The following is a 19,643-nucleotide window of genomic DNA, read 5'->3' as shown; positions in this document are numbered from 1 at the left end:
CCCAGGACAGTCTGGACGGATTGTATGGCAGCTAGTGCTGAGGCACAAACATGTACATTTCAAGCCTGCAAACTGTGACACTTTAAATAACGTGAAAAAATACTTTTGTGCAATATGACAACCCTAGTTGACTATCTGTGCAGTATAGTACAGTGGATTGTGTACATAGCCTTTATTTATGTAAACCAGCTCCTTACCTTCTTGTGATTTTATTCTTTTTCTAAAAGTTTTTTTTTTTTCCCCTTTCCTAACACCAGGGGAGCCACCCCTCCTAAATTTCGTTGTTTGGTACCTGTACTGTAGCAATGACAATAAAGTCCATTCATTCATAACTTTTTTTTTTACAGGTTTTTAAAATGGGGTCTACAGTTATCGGCTCCAAAGGAGCATAAAAAGCATACACGTATAAAAGAGAAGACAAAAAACTTTTATTCCCACTTATTTCCACTGTGGTCCTTTGATGTTATAAGATGTAGAAAGGTAGAGAGATAGAGGATGAGAGGTAGACAGATAGAGGATGAGTGGTAGAGAGATAGAGGATGAGAGGTAGACAGATAGAGGATGAGAGGTAGACAGATAGAGGATGAGAGGTAGACAGATAGAGGATGAGAGGTAGAGAGATAGAGGATGAGAGGTAGACAGATAGAGGATGAGAGGTAGAGGAGAGGTAGAAAGGTAGAGAGATAGAGGAGAGAGGTAGAGAGATAGAGGATGAGAGGTAGAGAGAGAGGTAGAGAGATAGAGGATGAGAGGTAGAGAGATAGAGGATGAGAGGTAGAGAGATAGAGGATGAGAGATAGAGAGATAGAGGATGAGATGTAGAGAGATAGAGGATGAGATGTAGAGAGGTAGAGAGATAGAGGATGTGAGGTAGAGAGATAGAGGATGAAAGGTAGAGAGATAGAGGATGAGAGGTAGACAGATAGAGGATGAGAGGTAGACAGATAGAGGATGAGAGGTAGAGAGATAGAGGATGAGAGATAGAGGATGAGAGGTAGACAGATAGAGGATGAGAGATAGAGGTAGAGAGATAGAGGATGAGAGGTAGAGAGATAGAGGATGAGAGGTAGACAGATAGAGGATGAGAGAGAGGATGAAAGGTAGAGAGATAGAGGATGAGAGGTAGACAGATAGAGGATGAGAGGTAGAGAGATAGAGGATGAGAGGTAGAGAGATAGATGATGAGAGGTAGACAGATAGAGGATGAGAGATAGAGGTAGAGAGATAGAGGATGAGAGGTAGAGAGATAGAGGATGAGAGGTAGAGAGATAGAGGATGAGAGGTAGACAGATACAGGACAGTCAGCAGGACAGGACATGCATACAGGCGGTCATTTACAATCATCACAAAGGTATCATCCATTACACAATTAGTGATCCTATGAATAGAAAAATAACAAATACAACCCGTACACTGATGTTATCACCCAACAGGAGTTATCATACTGTTCTCGGGCCCCATATAAATGACCTAAAGAGCCATTTTCTTCAGATGGCTTTTGAAGCTGCTCAAACTCTGTAGAGTTAAAACTTCTTTAGGTAGGCTGTTCCGCTGTCTGGCAGCAGAGTACAAGAATGCTTATTTTCCCGCCAGGCTTGTCTATGGTACAAACTCAGTAGAGCGCCCTCTAGTGTCCTGGGGGCACTCAGACAGTTAACATGGTCGTTGTGTTTCAATAACTGTGTGTGTGTGTGTGTGTGTGTGTGTGTGTGTGTCTCTCTCTCTATCTCTATCTCTATCTGTGCGTGTGTCTCTCTCTGTGTGTGTGTGTGTCTCTCTCGCTCTCTCTCTCTCTCTCTCTGTGTGCATGTGTCTCTCTCTCTGTGTGTGTGTATGTGTGCGCAGGGCTCTCCCGTGCCCAGCGGTGAAGCACAGTGAGGAGTGGTGTGACCCCAGTAAGTGTGAGGCGGCGGAGGGCTGCCAGTACTGTCACACACGCACGGAGCAGCAGTTCCACCCTGAGGTACACACACACACACACACACCCACACACACACACACACCCTCACACACACACACACTCACACACTCACACACACACACACTCTCACACACACACACACACACACACACTCACACACACACTCACGCGCACACATGCACGCACAGAGAGAGACACACACACACACACAGTACTGTCACACACACACAGAGACACATACACACACACTAGGGCTGCCACGATTAGTCGACTAGTCGCGACGACGTCGATTACCAAAATCGTCACCGACATATTTGGTAATCGCCGTAGTCGCATGTTTTTTTGGAGCTGAAATAAGCGTTTTTTTTTTGTTTTTTTTTTCTAGCACCAGGGGAGCCCCCCCCCTCCCAAATTTCGTTGTTTGGTATCAATGACAATAAAGACCATTCATTTCATTCGATAAGCATTCGTTTTTCTTCCCTGAAGCTGCCACTGGCTAGCGTCTCCCAGTGTCTTTGATGTATGCGCAGTGTCGGTCATCCGGGGCACACGTGACTTCCCCGGAAAAACAAACAGAGAAATTTCTTCCTGTCCTCGTACCTCTAAAGTGTGGGGGCATTTCAACCACAACGTTGAAAAAAAGAATGTAAAATGTAAAATTTGCAAAGCTGAACTCGCTTATCATGGCAGCACGTCTATGATGCGCGAGCATCTAAAAAGGAAGCACGTTGTGGCAGATGACGAGGAAGACGATGGCTCGTCTCGGTAAGCTAGTTTAGCTTGTTATTGGCTAACGATATCGTTACGTTAAAAGCAATGGTGTGCCGTCAGGGCCAGCAAGGCCTTCTCTGCTGGCCTAAACATCATCAGAATATACATTTTATTTTAATATATTTTTTCCACAAATATGTATTAATGATTCCCCATAGTCTATTCTCTTCATTTCATAGCTTTCCTCTTGGTTGCGCTGCTTCCAGTCTCCGATTGAGATTTGGAGGGCTGGCCTTTATGTTAGAGCTTTTATCCAATCAAAATGTGTTGCTAGGGGGCTCCAAAATCTGCCTGCCTGCACAATAAACGGTGCCGCGAATTCGACCTGTAACTTAACGTTGGAACGAGAAAACCTGTGGCGTACCTAGTAAACCTACGTAGATGCGAGCAAAAGCAACAACGGCGCCTGCTGTAAGGCTCAATGATGTCAGCACCCAGCACGTCTTTTGATTGGATACGCACTATTGATACGCACTATTGATACGCACTATTGATATTCACTATTGAGATGCGTAACTATGCCGGTAGATGTGAAACTTTTGAAAGTGCGCAGGGAAACGGAGCTCACAACGAAAGCTTTCGTTGACTGATCAATAATACTGATCGATTGTGTCCTGTTTTTGGGTAAACAATAACTTTCATTTAGGGGACACGATGAAAGCACCGAGTCCACAAACAGAGGATACTACGTTGAGCTTCTTTCTTTTCTGGCTGAAAACAACCCAGATTTACATTACCACCTGTCCACAAACAAAGTGTTTACTGGGATGTCAGGCAAAATACAAAACGACCTGATTTTTGCTATTGCTGAAGTGATGAGAAGAGATCAAAATGGAGATTAAAAAGGCACCCTTTGTCGCTATTATGGTGGACGAGACGACAGACGTGGGTAATGTAGCGATCTTAAAGATGTTAGTTTAACACTCTTCATTGTAAATGCGGATTTATTGATAAAAAATGCTTCGGAAATATTAATATAACTCTGTTGTACTTGTCTGACTATGTTAAGGTGATGCAACGCCCGGTTATACTGTGTTTCTGTCTAGTTTCTAGAGCCATGGCGTCATAACGATGGTATTAAGAGGTAGAATAATTCAGGTAGGAATGTGTCGGACATCACTGAAGGCCTAGGTGTGAAATGCACCGCCCGCCACTGGTTAAAAGCCTTCTTACATTATTTTACGTTATGTGCTGTAACGTTGTCATCAAAGCGATACTTATCAAATAGCTAAAAATGTTGTCTTAACGTTACAGTGCTAAGAAGGCGCGTTCTACTATGAGATGAGTGAAGCAAAGCAAAACTTTTGTACTCTGTACAAGTATTTATTTTTGTTTTTGTATTCTTTTGGTTGCCTAGTGCCTAGCCTACCTCATTTTACTCAGCAGTTTGCACCCTCTACTACTCTTTACATTACATTACATGCAAGTGATGCCAGAAATAAATCTGCAAAGTTCATTAAAATATCTATTTTTGAGTGAACAATCATTTTAATTGTCTTTATTTTTAGTTAGCACATGCCTACAACAACAACTAACAACTTCAAGCTAAATTTAGAAGCTGATTTAGAAGATGATAGCTAAATAAGAGCAATTGAGTAATTGTGCGATAAGCTGTAATTTATGATCCGATTAGTCGACTAATCGTTAAAATAATCGGTGACTAGTCGACTATGAAAATAATCGTTTGTGGCAGCCCTAACACACACGCACACACACCATGTTTGTTGTCTACTGGGTTACAGTGAGTGACAAGTGTGTGTGTGTGTGTGTGTGTGTGTGTGTGTGTGTGTGTGTCTCAGATCTATAAGTCCAGTAAGTGTAATGACATGCACCAGTGTGGCAGCTGCCCCCGCGGACCCTTCTGTGCCTTCGCCCACCTCGACAGTAAGTCCTACTCCCCCCCCCCCCCTCTCCTCTCTTCTCCTCTCCTCTCCTCTCCTCTCCTCTCCCCTATCCTCCTCTCCTGTCCTCTCCTCTCCTCTCCTCCTCTCCTCTCCTCTCCTCTCCTGTCCTCTCCTCACCTCACCTCTCCTCTCCTCTCCTCACCTCTCATCTCTTCTAGAAACGTACGCCAAATCGTTCCTCACCCTTCTACTTCTCCTGCTCTCATCTCCTCTCTCTCTCTCCTCATCTCCTCTCTCTCTCTCTCTCCTCCAGAGCCCCCCGTTACTGAAGAGCCACAGCTCCCCCCCCCCAGCTCCCCGGACCCCCCGGACCCCCACCCTGCCCCCCAGGAGGTCCCCTCCAGCCCTGGGGGCTTCAGCTCGGGGGGGCCGGGGTCTCTGGGGGGGGGGCAGGGGCCCTTCTCCCCCTCCGGCGGGGCGTGCGTGGCGGAGCAGGGGCTGCTGGGAAGGGTGCTGTCTCTGTGTGAGGACGTGTGCGGGGGGGGGGAGCCCCCGTCGCCCTGGGCCGGGGAGGGGGGCTACGGGAGAGCCCCTGGGTTCGAGAGGGAAGACCAGGTGAGAGAGACTCACGCCACGCGTACTTACTTCCTTGTTGTTGTTTTGACTTTTTTTTATTCATGAACATTTTCACTTTAGGAACAAGAAACTCACAAACAGAAAATCAGAGCTTCTTTCCAAAAAGGGAACATGCTTAATAACACAATACAAACAAACAAATATGAGGTCATGGGATGATGAAATTAAATGAAAACAGACTTTGTCTAATTGAACATACATCGCTACATCGTGTACATACAATGGTCATGAGGAATCAGATGCACACCGCAACAGAATGTTTAGGAGGTCATTATCTGGGTTCCCACGGTTCCTTGAAATCCTTGAAAGTTTGTGAATTTGATACTTAGCTCGTCAACTAGTAAATAAGTCTCTGTATTGCTTAACTTTACACATATTTCACAATCATTTCTTTGCTGTGCTGTGATAGAGAAGGCAAGAGACCATCTAGTGTTCACACATTCAAGCCTCTCTTTTTAATTGTTGTCTGTGAGTGGATAGTTCCTATTATATCAATTCGTGTTGGGTCCTTGAATTTGAGGGAATTGAGTCTTGAAAGTCCTTGAAAGGTGCTTGAATTTGATGTTTTAGATGGTGTGGGAACCCTGAATTATCCTCTTTACTTAGGTCATCAGGGATGAGGCCAAGACGATTCTTCCTTTTGAATGAAGGGATACTGTGAGAAGACAGTCTCCAGACATTCACTCATATCCAACAAGATATAGTAATCATCTACACTTACCTTTCTGTCGAACATCTAGGCACCAATTCAACATTTGTTATAGAGGTCCAAAAATCTGGAACACTTTGAGCTTGCCACTGAGATTAACATCTTGGTCAGCTTTCAGAAAGCAACTGAAAGATAATTTATTAATAATTTGGATAATTCTTTATTTTCTTTTAAATTCTTCATAACTTGTTTCCTTTCCATGATTTTTGCTCTTATTTCAGTTTTCTCTTTTCTTGATGTGTTTTGAGCAAACTATGTATTCTTGTGTCTTTTTTCAGTTCCTTTTTTTTGTGCTATCCTACCTGGATATTATTTTGTTTGTGGTTTCTTTTATCAAGAAATTATTATTATATTATGCAGTGTTTCCCCTAGGTTTGCTGCCTTGGGGGGGTGGCATGGACCGTGGCATGGACCCCCCCCCCTCAGGGGGTAAGACCCTGCGACATACCAGCGTCATGTCCAGGGGGTGTACTAACTTGTACATTAAGCCGCCTCATGCTACGGACACAGGAGATAGGCTCCTTCCCTATGGGCCATTAGGCTTGAGAACCATCGGTTCTCAAGGCTACTTACTTATGTGGTCTTGACTACCTGTCCACTTTCTCACCTGGTTCTTGCTGTCTCTCTCTCTGGTGTGCCGACTCCATCCTGCTCTCTCTCCTTCTCTCCCTCTCTATCCTCCTCTCTCCCTATTTTGCTGTCAACCAAAAGGCAAACATAACAACCAGAGTATTTATAATCTAATAAGAGGTATAAATTGATCCATATCAATTCATAACATCATTATAATTGAATTTTGGATTGCTGTGGGCAATGCAGTCAGATAATGTCATTTTGACATTACTCTCTCACCTGAAAAAAAAACCATGTCCAACTATAAAAAACAGACATTTCAAATGCTTCAATCCACTGTCCATGTACTGTAAATATGCCATTATGGTATTACCATGAAGCCCAATTCTAGCAGAATAAGAAAGATTGTATATCTAATTTAAGTAAAATAATAAAGTGCATCCAGTTAGCTCTTTAGCTGGTAAGTGTGCAAGCAGACTAGCTCATCTAATCATCTCTGAGCTAGCTAGCTTGCTAGTTCTTTGACACTATTTACACAATGGAATTATAGTCATTGTCAAGTGTCAGTCAGACACTTTCTAGTGACAATAATAACGACCAATTTTAACCAACTTTCTCTGTCAGAACACTCAGCAATTATATTTGCTAACGTTTCAACTTGCTTACTTTCTATCTGAAAACATCTCACCCGGCAAAAACTCTCTCGCGTCGCGCGCACAATGTTGTATTATTCTCCAGCGCGGCACAGTGCGAACCGAAGTGTGGAGAGATAGGTCTGGTTATGTGAAGTGTGGAGAGATACCGTATTTTCCGGACTATAAGTCGCACTTTTTTTCATAGTTTGGCTGGTCCTGCGACTTATAGTCAGGTGCGACTTATACTGTGTACATACATCTACTGATGCCTCTGGACACATCTTCAGTGATGTTCCTGGAATCATTGGGCGTTTCGGGTCTTTCAACATCATACACCCTCGTCCAGGTGACCCAGCTGGGGCTGATCAGACCCCAGCTTGTGTCCAGATGGCTAACTAGCTACCATGACTCCATGGCTCTCCTCTTTTGAGCCACAGCCATCTAGAGGCTCTCTCTGCCGCATTGGTGGTACTGCGGATGGCTCTCCTCTTTCTCTCTCCATCGATGCCCAAACTGCTGAAGGCTCTGGCCAAGGAACGGGCTGCAAATCCTCTGCAACCAACCTCGACTGGGAAACACCTCGCTCTCCAACCAGCCTGCTGGCAGTCACTGACCAGTCCCGCATACTTGGAGAGCTTCCTCTCAAAGGCTTCTTCCAAGCGGTCTTTCCACGGGACTGTCAGTTCCAGCAGCACTGCGCAGCACTGCGCTTTTTTTCATAGTTTGGCTGGTCCTGCGACTTATAGTCAGGTGCGACTTATACTGTGTACATACATCTAGTGTTGTTCCGATACCATTTTTTGATACCGATACCTGACCGTGCAGTACTTGCCGATACCGAGTACCGATCCGATACCACGGCGTTTGAAAAAACAAAACAAAAAAACATGTTTTTTGAGCCGCATACTCAGCTTGATGTAAAATTATTGCTAACACTTAGTCTGGCACTGCTCAAAACCTTTGTAAAACAGGAAAAAATACCAACAGAGAGTGAATGCTATAGAACTTTTTTTTATTGTCTACCTGGTATGGTGACAAGAAAATCAACCCCTTATAAAACCTGAAATGTGGCTCTCACAGATGCCAATCAGTGCAATATCCATTTAAGATATAAAACAGTCGTAGTAGTAGTGCAACAGCAAGTTAACATTTACAAACAAAATAACTTTAAGATATAAAACAGTCGTAGTAGTAGTGCAACAGCAAGTAAACAATTACAAACAAAATAACTTTAAGATATAAAACAGTCGTAGTAGTAGTGCAACAGCAAGTGAACATTTACAAACAAAATAACTTTAAGATATAAAACAGTCGTAGTAGTAGTGCAACAGCAAGTAAACACTCAAACCTTACTTCTGATTAAGCAGCATCACTGGCAGATTAGCCTTGAGAAATACAAGCATCTCAGCGTTTTTGGCACTCAGCCTGTTCCTCTTATCATCTAAAATATGTCCTGCTATGCTGAAAAGTCGCACGCTATCTACACTTGTGCAAGGTGCACAGAGGAAGACCTAAAACTCTCGCGCTAATAGTTGTTGTTGCTATGGGCCTTAGCCTAGCTTTAGTGACTTCCTGCTTGCGGGGTCACATGACGTCGCTGAACACTACCTACACTACGTTCGTGAAGTCGCGCTGGAACTCTGACCAGCACTCGTGGAACGCCTCTCGTCCAATCAAAGCACTCGGTCCCTTTATGACGTCGAGACCAGTGTGCGCTTCGGCGCTCTCAGAGCGAATCGACGAACGCAGCAAATGCCGTATGATAGTCGTGGTATTGAAAGTCCTTGCGTGCGTTCCTCCGCGAGGAATGTCTTTTGAGCAGACATTACAAACTGCATATTTGTTGTCTCTTTCCGACACTGTGTAAATTTGGTATCGGGTGTTATTATTTGTTAGTACTCGCCGATACCGATACCAGCATTTTTGTGCGTATCGGTGGCCATGCCGATACTAGTATCGGTATCGGAACAACACTACATACATCTACTGATGCCTCTGGACACATCTTCAGTGATGTTCCTGGAATCATCTGGCGTTTCGGGTCTTTCAACATCATACACCCTCGTCCAGGTGACCCACCTGGGGCTGATCAGACCCCAGCTTGTGTCCAGATGGCTAACTAGCTACCATGACTCCATGGCTCTCCTCTTTTGAGCCACAGCCATCTAGCGGCTCTCTCTGCCGCATTGGTGGTACTGCGGATGGCTCTCCTCTTTCTCTCTCCATCGATGCCCAAACTGCTGAAGGCTCTGGCCAAGGAACGGGCTGCAAATCCTCTGCAACCAACCTCGACTGGGAAACACCTCGCTCTCCAACCAGCCTGCTGGCAGTCACTGACCAGTCCCGCGTACTTGGAGAGCTTCCTCTCAAAGGCTTCTTCCAAGCGGTCTTCCCACGGGACTGTCAGTTCCAGCAGCACTGCTTGCCTGGTGGACTCAGACAAGAGAACAATGTCTGGTCGCAGGGTGGTGACTACAATGTGGCTGGGGAACTTCAGCTGATGTTCAAGGTCAACCAACAGCTGCCAGTCTCTTGCAGAGGTCAAGATGCCTGCAGATGTTTTCCTGGCAGGGGTTGGCTGCTCCCCACCTCTGACAAAGGCGATGGTTTTCTTGGAGGGTCGGAACTGCTTTGCCCACACAAGTCCTGCGCTGATGGCTTCAGCAATGGTCTTCAGGACTTGGTCATGCCTCCACCTGTACCGTCCATCTCCAAGGGCCCTTTTACAGCAGCTGAGGATGTGTTCCAGGGTTCCTCGCTTGGAACACAGTTGGCATGCTGGTGTCTCTGCTATGCCCCATGTGTGCAGGTATTATTTATTTATTTATTTATTAATTTGTTTTTCAGATTTTATCCCTTTTTCACCCAATTTGGTAGCCAATTGAACCCAACCTAGCATCCAATTATCCCCTGCCTATTGCGAAGGATCCGCCGCACGACCCCGTGGCCGGCAGTCCCAGAAGAGGCCGCCAGGCAGACTAGCTGACTGGCTCCTCGAGCCCAGCACCTGTTATTCCGGCACCCCGGGGGCGCTGTTGCGCGACGGATCCTTGTCCGGAAATACTCCTATACCGCCCTCGGGAGCGGCCGCCCAATATGCCGCTCCCCGTGTGTGCCCCAGCCATATCCGGATCTGGCGAGCTGGGATTCGAACCCAGTCCCCGGTGGGCAGCTTGCACTAGTGGCCAGTGCTTAGACCGCTACACCACCGCCATGTGTGCAGATTTGACGGGCTTGGAAGCACATCATAGACTGCCTGGATGAGGAATTTGATGCGGTGAGGCTCGGCTTTCCAAAGCTCAGCCCAGGTCACCTTCCTCTCAATCACATTCTCCCATCTCGTCCAAGCTCCCTGTTGCTTCATTCCCACTGCCTTGCAGGTTCTTGTCTCCTCCAGTGCTGCTCTCACCTCCTCCTGAACAAGGCGGCGCTTTTCCTTCCCCCTGGTGTTCATTTGGGGAGTTGGAAAGGATCCAAGCCCAGCTCGACCTCGTGTGACCACTCCCACCAAGCTCCTCTGACGCAGCCTCGCCTCTGCCTCTTGAACAGCTTCCTCTGCCCTCCACTTCCTGCCAGTCCTCACTTGGATCCCTGTATTAGCCACCTTCGGATCACTTGAGTCCCTGTACTGAACCACTTCTCTGGCTCTTGTCACCTTGAATTCCTCCTCCAAGGATTTGAAGGGCAGTTGCAGTTTGTTGGTGTTCCCATAGAGTGCGGTGCTGCTCAAACTCCTTGGTAATCCAAGCCATCTCCGGAGGTGGTTGCTGACCCTCCTCTCTAAGGTCTCCACTGTTGAGATAGGGACCGCCTAGACAAGGAGGGGCCACAGGATCCTGGGAAGAATGCCATGTTGGTAAACCCAGGCTTTAAACTTCCCGGGTAGGCCTGACTTGTCCACGGATTTCAGCCAGCCATCCAACTCAGTGCAGGTCGACTGGATGGATATTGTGTCTCTCAGAGAGCAGTCAAAAACCTTGCCCAAGCTCTTGACTGGCTTCTCTGTGATAGTTGGGATGGCTGTGCCTGTGATGGTAAACCGGAACTTGTCCTCCACTTTCCCTTTCCTCAGCACCATCGATCTTGATTTGGCGGGTTTGAAACGCATCCGGGCCCACTCCACTAGCTTTTCAAGTCCCTTCAGAATTAGTGTTGTTCCGATACCGATACTAGTATCGGCATGGCCACCGATACGCACCAAAATGCTGGTATCGGTATCGGCGAGTACTTTACAAAAACGTAAGTTTTTTTTAAATTATTATTTTATTTTTATTTTATTTTTTTACTTAAGTTTTACAAAAACTTTACGAGTTTTACAAAGGTTTTGAGCAGTGCCAGACTAAGTGTTAGCAATAATCTTACATCGAGGTTAGTATGCGGCTCAAAAAACATGTTTTTTTGTTTTGTTTTTTCAAACGCCGTGGTATCGGATCGGTACTCGGTATCGGCAAGTACTGCACGGTCAGGTATCGGTATCGGTATCGGGATCAAAAAATGGTATCGGAACAACACTATTCAGAATCCACCGGCAGCCTGGGACTGATTCTGTCGTGACTGTGAGGTCATCCATGAATGCCCTGATGGGTGGTTGCCGTTGTCTGGAATTCGTTTGGGGCCCTCTGCACTCTGGCTCAGCAGACTTGGTGAGCATGTAATTTTAATAATTTTAATTTTAATTTAAATTTTTAAATTTTAATAATTTTGCCATTTAGCAGACGCCTTTATCCAAAGCGACTTACAATTACGAATTACAGGGACATTCCCCCTGGAGTAACTGAGGGCTAAGTGCCTTACTCAAGGGCACACTAGTAGTGGTGTGGCTTCAGGCGGGATTCGAACTCACAACCTTCCGATCACAAGTCCAACTCACTATCCACTAGACCACCACTACCCATATAGCATGTTCATGGCTAGGGAGAACAGTGTCACAGAGATAGTGCACCCTGTGATGATACCGATCTCCACCTTGTGCCAACTGGATGTTATTGCTCCTGAAGAGACCCTCATCCTGAAATTGCTGTAGTAATCAGCGATGAGGTCTCTACACCTGCTGGGGACATGATGTTTCGTCAAGGTGAACTGAACCAGCTTGTGTGGAATGGAGCCGAATGCATTTGCCAGGTCAAGCCACAACACTGACAGGTTGCCTTTGTTCTCTCGGGCCTCCCGAATGAGCTGTGTCACCACGCCGGTATGCTCCAGACAACCTGGCATTCCTGACACACCGCCCTTCTGGACGGATGTATCGATGTAGGTGTTCTTTGCCAGGTAGGTACACAGCCGTCTGGAAACAGTGCTGAAGAAAACCTTTGCCTCAACACAGAGCAGGGAGATGATGCGGAACTGGTCTAGCTGAGTGGAGTTTTCCTCCTTCGGGATCCAAACCCCTTCAGCCACTCTCCATTGTTCAGGTATCCTCCCCCTTCTCCAGAAGACTCGTAGGATTTTCCACAGACGCAGCAGGAGTTTGGGACAGTTCTTGTACACTTTGTATGAAGTGCCACTCGGTCCTGGAGCAGAGCTTGCCCTTGCTTTGCGGACAACCTCCCTGACTTCCTTCAGCTGCAGCTCCGACATGTCGAATTGCTCTTCCGGTTCAGGGGGGTCTATGAGGATGTTGCACTCTCCCAACTCCTGCTCTCTTGCGGGATCGCTGTACGTCTGCTTCAGATGATGGTCTATCTCTTCCTGCGAGGAGGCCAGTTTGCCACTGCGCTTCTGCCCGAGCAAATCCTTCATGAACTTGAAGGGGTTGGCTATGAATGCAGCACGTTTACGTGCCCTCTCACGCCGCCGCCTCCGATGCCACTCAGCCCGGCGGAGAATCCTGATGTTTTTCCGTAGGATGCACATTAGCTGGGCCAGGCCAGTGCGTTCCTCCTCTCCTGCCACCTTGTACTGGGACTTCAGCGCTTTCATCTCCTGCCTGATGTTATGGATCTTTGCAGCTCTTTGGTTCTTTACATAAGATGTTCCGGAGCTTTTCTTCTCCTTCACGCCGAACCTTTCAGCTGCAATGCTGACAATGATTGTTGTCATCGCCTGTAGCTTCCTGTCAGCCTCGCCCTTCACCGTTACCTCCAGAATTTGGTCGACATCGTCATCGAACTGCTTCCACAGTGAAGTCATGCTAGCTGCTGGCCATTTGATCCGCCTCCGGTCGGACTTGATGCTCGAGGGGTTAGACTGCAACACTGGGCGGTTCTGGGCACTATGGGGTGACTCCGGGCCTGGCACCTCCTGCGTCTCACCAGGTTGAACACCTGTGCGTTGTGTTGCTTCTACTCCTAACGGGCATTTCATCCTTGCTCGGTGGATCTTTAAGCCATGGATGTTCTTGCAGATTTTACCGCATGTACACTGCTTGCTCATAGTCGTTTGTCCATTATCTAAGTCTGTTGCCGTTGTGTCCGTCCGACTGGGGTGCTCATCCTCCCCCCCTCTCGGGCACCCCTGGGGGTATTTTTCCATTAAGTTCATCGTAGCTTTTTTGGGGTCCTCCTCTCAGAGGACACAGATTGGGTTGCCAGCCCGTTCTGCCCCCGGTCGCCGTCTCTCCGAGCTGTCACTGACTCTCAGTAGTCACCACACTCTTCATGGTTGTCATCCAGTCTTTCCTGGCTGTCACTGATGACTCAGGGGGTTCGCTGTATACATACATCTACTGATGCCTCTAGGGGTGTAAATCACCAGCTTCATCACGATACGATATTATATCGATTTGTTTGTATGACGATACAATGTTTGACGATATCACAATGTCAGTCACGATACGATTTCGATTCGATTCAAGATCGATATGACAATATGATTGATATGACGCGATATCATATGCCAATCTAACACAATTATCAACTCACAAAAACAACTAGAATATGATTTGACCATTTTATTTGTGAGCTCTTCCAGGTATCCAGCATTTAAATCATATTGTATTATACAGTATTCTTCTGTTACAAAAAGAAAAATAGACCCGTTCACTAGTCTCACAAACAAGAGATATTCAGCTTTAAAACATTAATGTCCTATGAAACAAAACTGGAAGAACTTGTCCCCCCTTTTTTAAGGCAGGATTTTTGTAAACGTTCACTTTTTTACTGTCTCATAAACACAGTATTTTTAACAGTTAGAACTGAACCAAGGTCACCATTTAACCTACAGTATATTTGTGCAATAATAATAAATAATAATAAAATAATAATAAATAATAAGTGCAAATGCAGTACAGTGCAGTACATCTTATATACATTCTTCTTAACCAAAATAAGCAATTTCAGCTGGAGAACAAAACAAATGTAAACAATTCCGCATTCTTAGTGCATATTGACAGATCACTAAGTATATCCTCCAGTGTTCTTCTTTGGGAGGTTTTTCTTCAAAAAAACTAACTGATCAACATGTTCAGGAGACAAAACACTACGCTCTGAACGCACAATGTCACCTGCAGTGCTAAAGACGCGCTCAGAGGGTACACTGGTACCAGGGATGCATAGGTACGTTTTGGTGAGGTTGGCCAGGAGGGGGAGCTCAGTCTGATGACTCTTCCACCACTCTAACACACTACCTCCCAGCATCAAAGATGCAGTGTCTTTAAACTTTAGGTGCGCGGCCAAGTTTGTAGTGTTTCCCGAGTATTTAAACTCGCACTGGCATTGTTTGCATATGGTGAGTGTTTTGTCTGTAGAGCCATCTTTGCAGCGGAATCCGAAATATTTCCAGACCGCCGACTTATTACCGAGAGGAGAGTGAATTTCGTCGTCGTTATCCCTGCTACTCGCCATGACTTGACCTGCACAGTGTGCAGCGCTCTTTGACTTTGTAGTTGCCGCTGCTAGTCGCGCGCTGCACGGAAATGGTGACAGTCACGCAGAATGTGCCATTTCAAAATAAAGGTGTATCTTTAAGATGACGATATAGATCGATGTTTTTACATTGCGTCGATGTAATCAGATCGTTAGTCAATGAATCGATGCATCGATGTGAATCGATGTATCGTTACACCCCTAGATGCCTCTGGACACATCTTCAGTGATGTTCCTGGAATCATCGGCCGTTTCGGGTCTTTTAACATCATACACCCTCGTCCAGGTGACCCAGCTGGGGCTGATCAGACCCCAGCTTGTGTCCAGATGGCTAACTAGCTACCATGACTCCATGGCTCTCCTCTTTTGAGCCACAGCCATCTAGAGGCTCTCTCTGCCGCATTGGTGGTACTGCGGATGGCTCTCCTCTTTCTCTCTCCATCGATGCCCAAACTGCTGAAGGCTCTGGCCAAGGAACGGGCTGCAAATCCTATATATATCAATTTATATATATAATTTCATACTGACTGACATGAACCAAGGAGTAAACATTACCGTCTACAGCCAACAGAGGGCGCTCTGGGCCGCTCTGGGCTTGTGACAACTATATGCTGCTCCTATAGCCCTGAAGAAGTTACCTAACGCATTAGCTTGTTGAAGCTAAGCAAACGGGAGCTTGGTGAACTTGCTTACTGGTAACTTGCTGGCTTGTTATGTTCATTTAGCCTATTCAGCCTCCCAGGTATATTCTTTATGCTATTGATTGATTGATTGAAAACCTTTATTGTCCCCAATGGGGAAATTTTGTTGTCAAACAGCTCAGTTAGGGCAGAAAACATTCAGTACAGAAAACAGAAAAACATTCAATAAAATACATAAAACAGTGCAGGCTCAATAAGTAAAAAGTTCCAAAAGTTCCATCTCCAGGTCTCCCCCACCCTGCAGGGCCTGGTTGTAGAGTCGGAGTGCAGCTGGAATAAAGGACTGTCCAAATCTTTTTGTACTTTGACGGGGGAGAACAAATCTGTGGCTGAACTTGCTCCTCATCCCTGCCAGCTCGCAGTACATCGGGTGGGAGGGATTGGCCAGCATGGCCGCCAGTTTTTTCCCCATCCTCTGTTCTGCCACCACCTCTAGGCTGTCCAGCCCGGTCCCCACCACAGAGCTGGCCTTCTTCACCAGTTTGTTTAGCTTCGCAGCATCCCTGTTGTGTTGCTGAATAACTGTTAATGTGCCTTGTTATGTTAACATACCGGACTTCTATTCAGCCTGTTGTTCTGTGTGCTATTGTGTAGTTGAATAAACTTAACTTTCCAGATTAAATGTCTGTTCTTGGTCTTGGATTTTGTGAAATATATTTCTAAATAAATGCGACTTATAGTCCAGTGCGACTTATATATGTTTTTTCCTCTTAATGTCGCATTTTTTGACTGATGCGACTTATAGTCCGGAAAATACGGTAGGTTTGATGTGAAGTGTGGAGATAGGTCTGGCTATGTGAAGTGTGGAGAGATAGGTCTGGCTGTGTGAAGTGTGGAGAGATAGGTCTGGCTATGTGAAGTGTGGAGATAGGTCTGGCTATGTGAAGTGTGGAGATAGGTCTGGCTATGTGGAGTGTGGAGATAGATAGGTCTGGCTTAGGGTTGGGCAAACGATCAAAATTTCTTTTTCGATAATCGCAAGAATTAACGATCAATTATCGATTAATTGATAAGCTTTATTTGTGTTGCTATTGCACACATTCATTCATTCACATTCAAACTAGACACTACAGTCAGATAACAATCCTCTTAAACAAGGCAGTGAGTAGCCTAAATTGTTTAACTTAAAAACACATTTTACGTTATAAATACAAATATAGAAAATAAGTAACTCACCATACGAGCAGTAAAAAAACTGTTACTCACAAATAGGGCTGCCACAAACGATTATTTTCATAGTCGATTAGTCACCGATTATTTAAACTATTGGTCGACTAATCAGATCATAAATTACAGCTTGTCGCACAATTACTCAATCGCTCTTATTTATCTTCTAAATCAGCTTCTAAATGTAGCTTGAAGTTGTTAGTTGTTGTTGTAGGCATGTGCTAACTAAAAATAAAGACAATTAAAATGATTGTTCACTCAAAAATAGATCTTTTAATGTAGCAGCATATTTATTTCTGGCATCACTTGCATGTAATGTAATGTAATAGTGCAAAACAAAGGGTATAGTGCATCTTCTCAGGCATCAATTTTATCACAGTACATCATTTTTGAAAAAAATTGTGTTTGATGCCTGAGAAGATGCACTATACCCTTTGTTTTGCACTATCTCCCTCCCTCTCTCTCCCCCCCCCTCTCTCTCGCCCCCCCCTCTCTCTCGCCCCCCCCTCTATCTCTCTCTCTCCCCCTCTCTCTCTCCCTCCCTCTCTCTCCCCCCCCTCTATCTCTCTCTCTCCCTCCCTCTCTCTCCCCCTCCCTCCCTCTCTCTCTCTCACACACATTTAATATCTTTATTTGCGTTCACATTTTACAATAAAATTCTTGAACACAAACAGTATTAGTTGCACCAGCATAGGACACTCGATAATTCAAGCTTTACAATCTGTCTATGGGTACAGGTAGCAGCGTCTCCTCCATATGTGGCGGCTGCCTGACGACTAGTCTGTGGACATTACCAAGGCTTCCAAATATAAACACTAATAATTTACATTTGTACCCAAGCTGTACAATGGCATAGAGATCCGTGTCCACTGACAGTCCTATGTTCAGGTGCGCCAGGGAAGGGTCTAAGCTAAGGCATTCTCCGGTAGTCTATAGACTCTCCCGCTGAGCAGCGCCCGCTTGAACGCGAGCCTCAATACGGTGATAAAAAGCATTGATGTCAAAGCGAGTTTTCCAAGCACTGGTTGCATCTTCTACATTAACGATGGCAGTTACAACGGGTGTGCGTGTGGGCAGATGTTAATAAAACGTTATTTAGGTTTAGATGTCGAAAAACTCTCAAACAACTTTCACGAGCTGTGCGGCAACCGGCCCGCTCCCCAGCTGCTGCTGCACACGCACTAGAGTGCAGATCAGACAGACGCACTTCCAATATCACATCGTGTAAAAAAGTCCTCCTCCCATTCTGGATGGAAGTTGTACGTTATTGGTTTCTTACTTGGTCCAGCTTCCCCACTCATTTGTATACCCTTTCTTTAGTATTATATAGTAAATAGTAGAAATTGGAAGGCTAACTAGGTAATTAGTCTCGCCGGTATTGTAGTTGGCGCTGTTGACTGCGCATGCGTGGTGAACCTGTGTTAGGTGAAAAGATCAGATCTCAGACTGGCTTACCTGTACGTCAATCAAGTGGCAAAAGCCATAGTGAGGATGGATGATAGGCGAACGCTAGCCAGTGGCAGCTTCAGGGAAGAAAAACGAATGCTAATCGCTTATTTCAGCTCCAAAAAAACATGCGATGACGTAGATTACCAAATATGTCGGCGACGATTTTGGTCATCGACGTCGTCGCGACTAGTCGACTAATCGTGGCAGCCCTACTCACAAATAGGAGGATGACTGAAAACGTTAGTGTCCTTAAGAGCGTCCAGCTTAACTTAAATTTAAACTCCAGCGAGAGACTGTAGGCGGCAGGCCTACTGGTTCTTGTTCAGAAAGATGATCATGTTAACATGTTCAGGGGTGAGAGACGAACGCAATCTGGTGACACGTGGACAAACTAATTTCCATTATTATTATTTTAAAAATATATATATTAATGATTATCGAGCAAAATATTTTGTGATCGACCAAGATCCTTATCGATCAATTATCGATCGTTGATCATTGATGCCCACCTCTAGTCTGGCTATGTGAAGTGTGGAGATAGATAGGTCTGGCTATGTGAAGTGTGGAGATAGATAGGTCTGGCTATGTGAAGTGTGGAGAGATAGGTCTGGCTATGTGAAGTGTGGAGAGATAGGTCTGGCTATGTGAAGTGTGGAGAGATAGGTCTGGCTATGTGAAGTGTGGAGATAGGTTTGGCTATGCGAGACTACTGGCGGACTAACGTTACCAACGAGCCTATGGGCTTTGCTATATAAGGATAAAGGCATAGCTATATAAGTCAGTTATATAAGGATAAAGGCAGAGCTATATAAGTCAGTCCATTTACCATTTCTATGTAAACCTTCTGGGCTTCTTCCCCTCCGCACCGTCTCATGTTACTAAATAAACTCAACTAAACACAATGTTTATGTTTAGGTCATTCTCTTATGTTTAGGAGGTCATTCTCTTATGTTTAGGAGGTCATTCTCCTCGTCACTTAGCTCATCAGGGATAAGACCACAACGGCTCTTCCTTCTGAATGAAGGGATCCTGTGAGAGACCAGGAGTACGCCGCCTTGTTTTACTGTGTCTCACAGACGTGTGTCCACGGTGATCGATCCCTCTCCTCTTTCACAGGCCAAACAGAAGAGCTTCGCCATGGAGCAACGGAGCCGAGACATGGCAACGGTTCATAGCAAACAGGTAGGCTCACCTGTTACACTGTCACACAGGTAGGCTCACCTGTTACACTGTCACACAGGTAGGCTCACCTGTTACACAGTCACACAGGTAGGCTCACCTGTTACTGTCACACAGGTAGGCTCACCTGTTACTGTCACACAGGTAGTCTCACCTGTTACTGTCACACAGGTAGACTCACCTGTTACACAGTCACACAGGTAGTCTCACCTGTTACTGTCACACAGGTAGACTCACCTGTTACTGTCACACAGGT

General features: G+C 45.6%; 1 protein-coding gene across 1 annotated transcript in view; it reads left to right on the top strand.

Annotated features, from left to right (window-relative positions):
* The window catches only part of unk (unk zinc finger), a gene marked incomplete at its 5' end in the record, with an annotated part of 61,143 nt that overhangs the window by 9,458 nt on the left and 32,042 nt on the right, over positions 1-19,643 (top strand). The window contains 4 exon segments of the mRNA XM_080541585.1: positions 1,846-1,963; positions 4,492-4,576; positions 4,850-5,151; positions 19,325-19,390. Coding sequence (XP_080397711.1) covers positions 1,846-1,963; positions 4,492-4,576; positions 4,850-5,151; positions 19,325-19,390 — 571 coding nt within the window.

The sequence above is a fragment of the Nansenia antarctica genome (genome assembly GCF_963989245.1).
Source record: "Nansenia antarctica genome assembly, chromosome: 11".
NCBI lineage: Eukaryota > Metazoa > Chordata > Actinopteri > Argentiniformes > Microstomatidae > Nansenia > Nansenia antarctica.
Note: the sequence above shows the minus strand (reverse complement) of the source record. Positions and strands in the feature narration are given on the sequence as shown.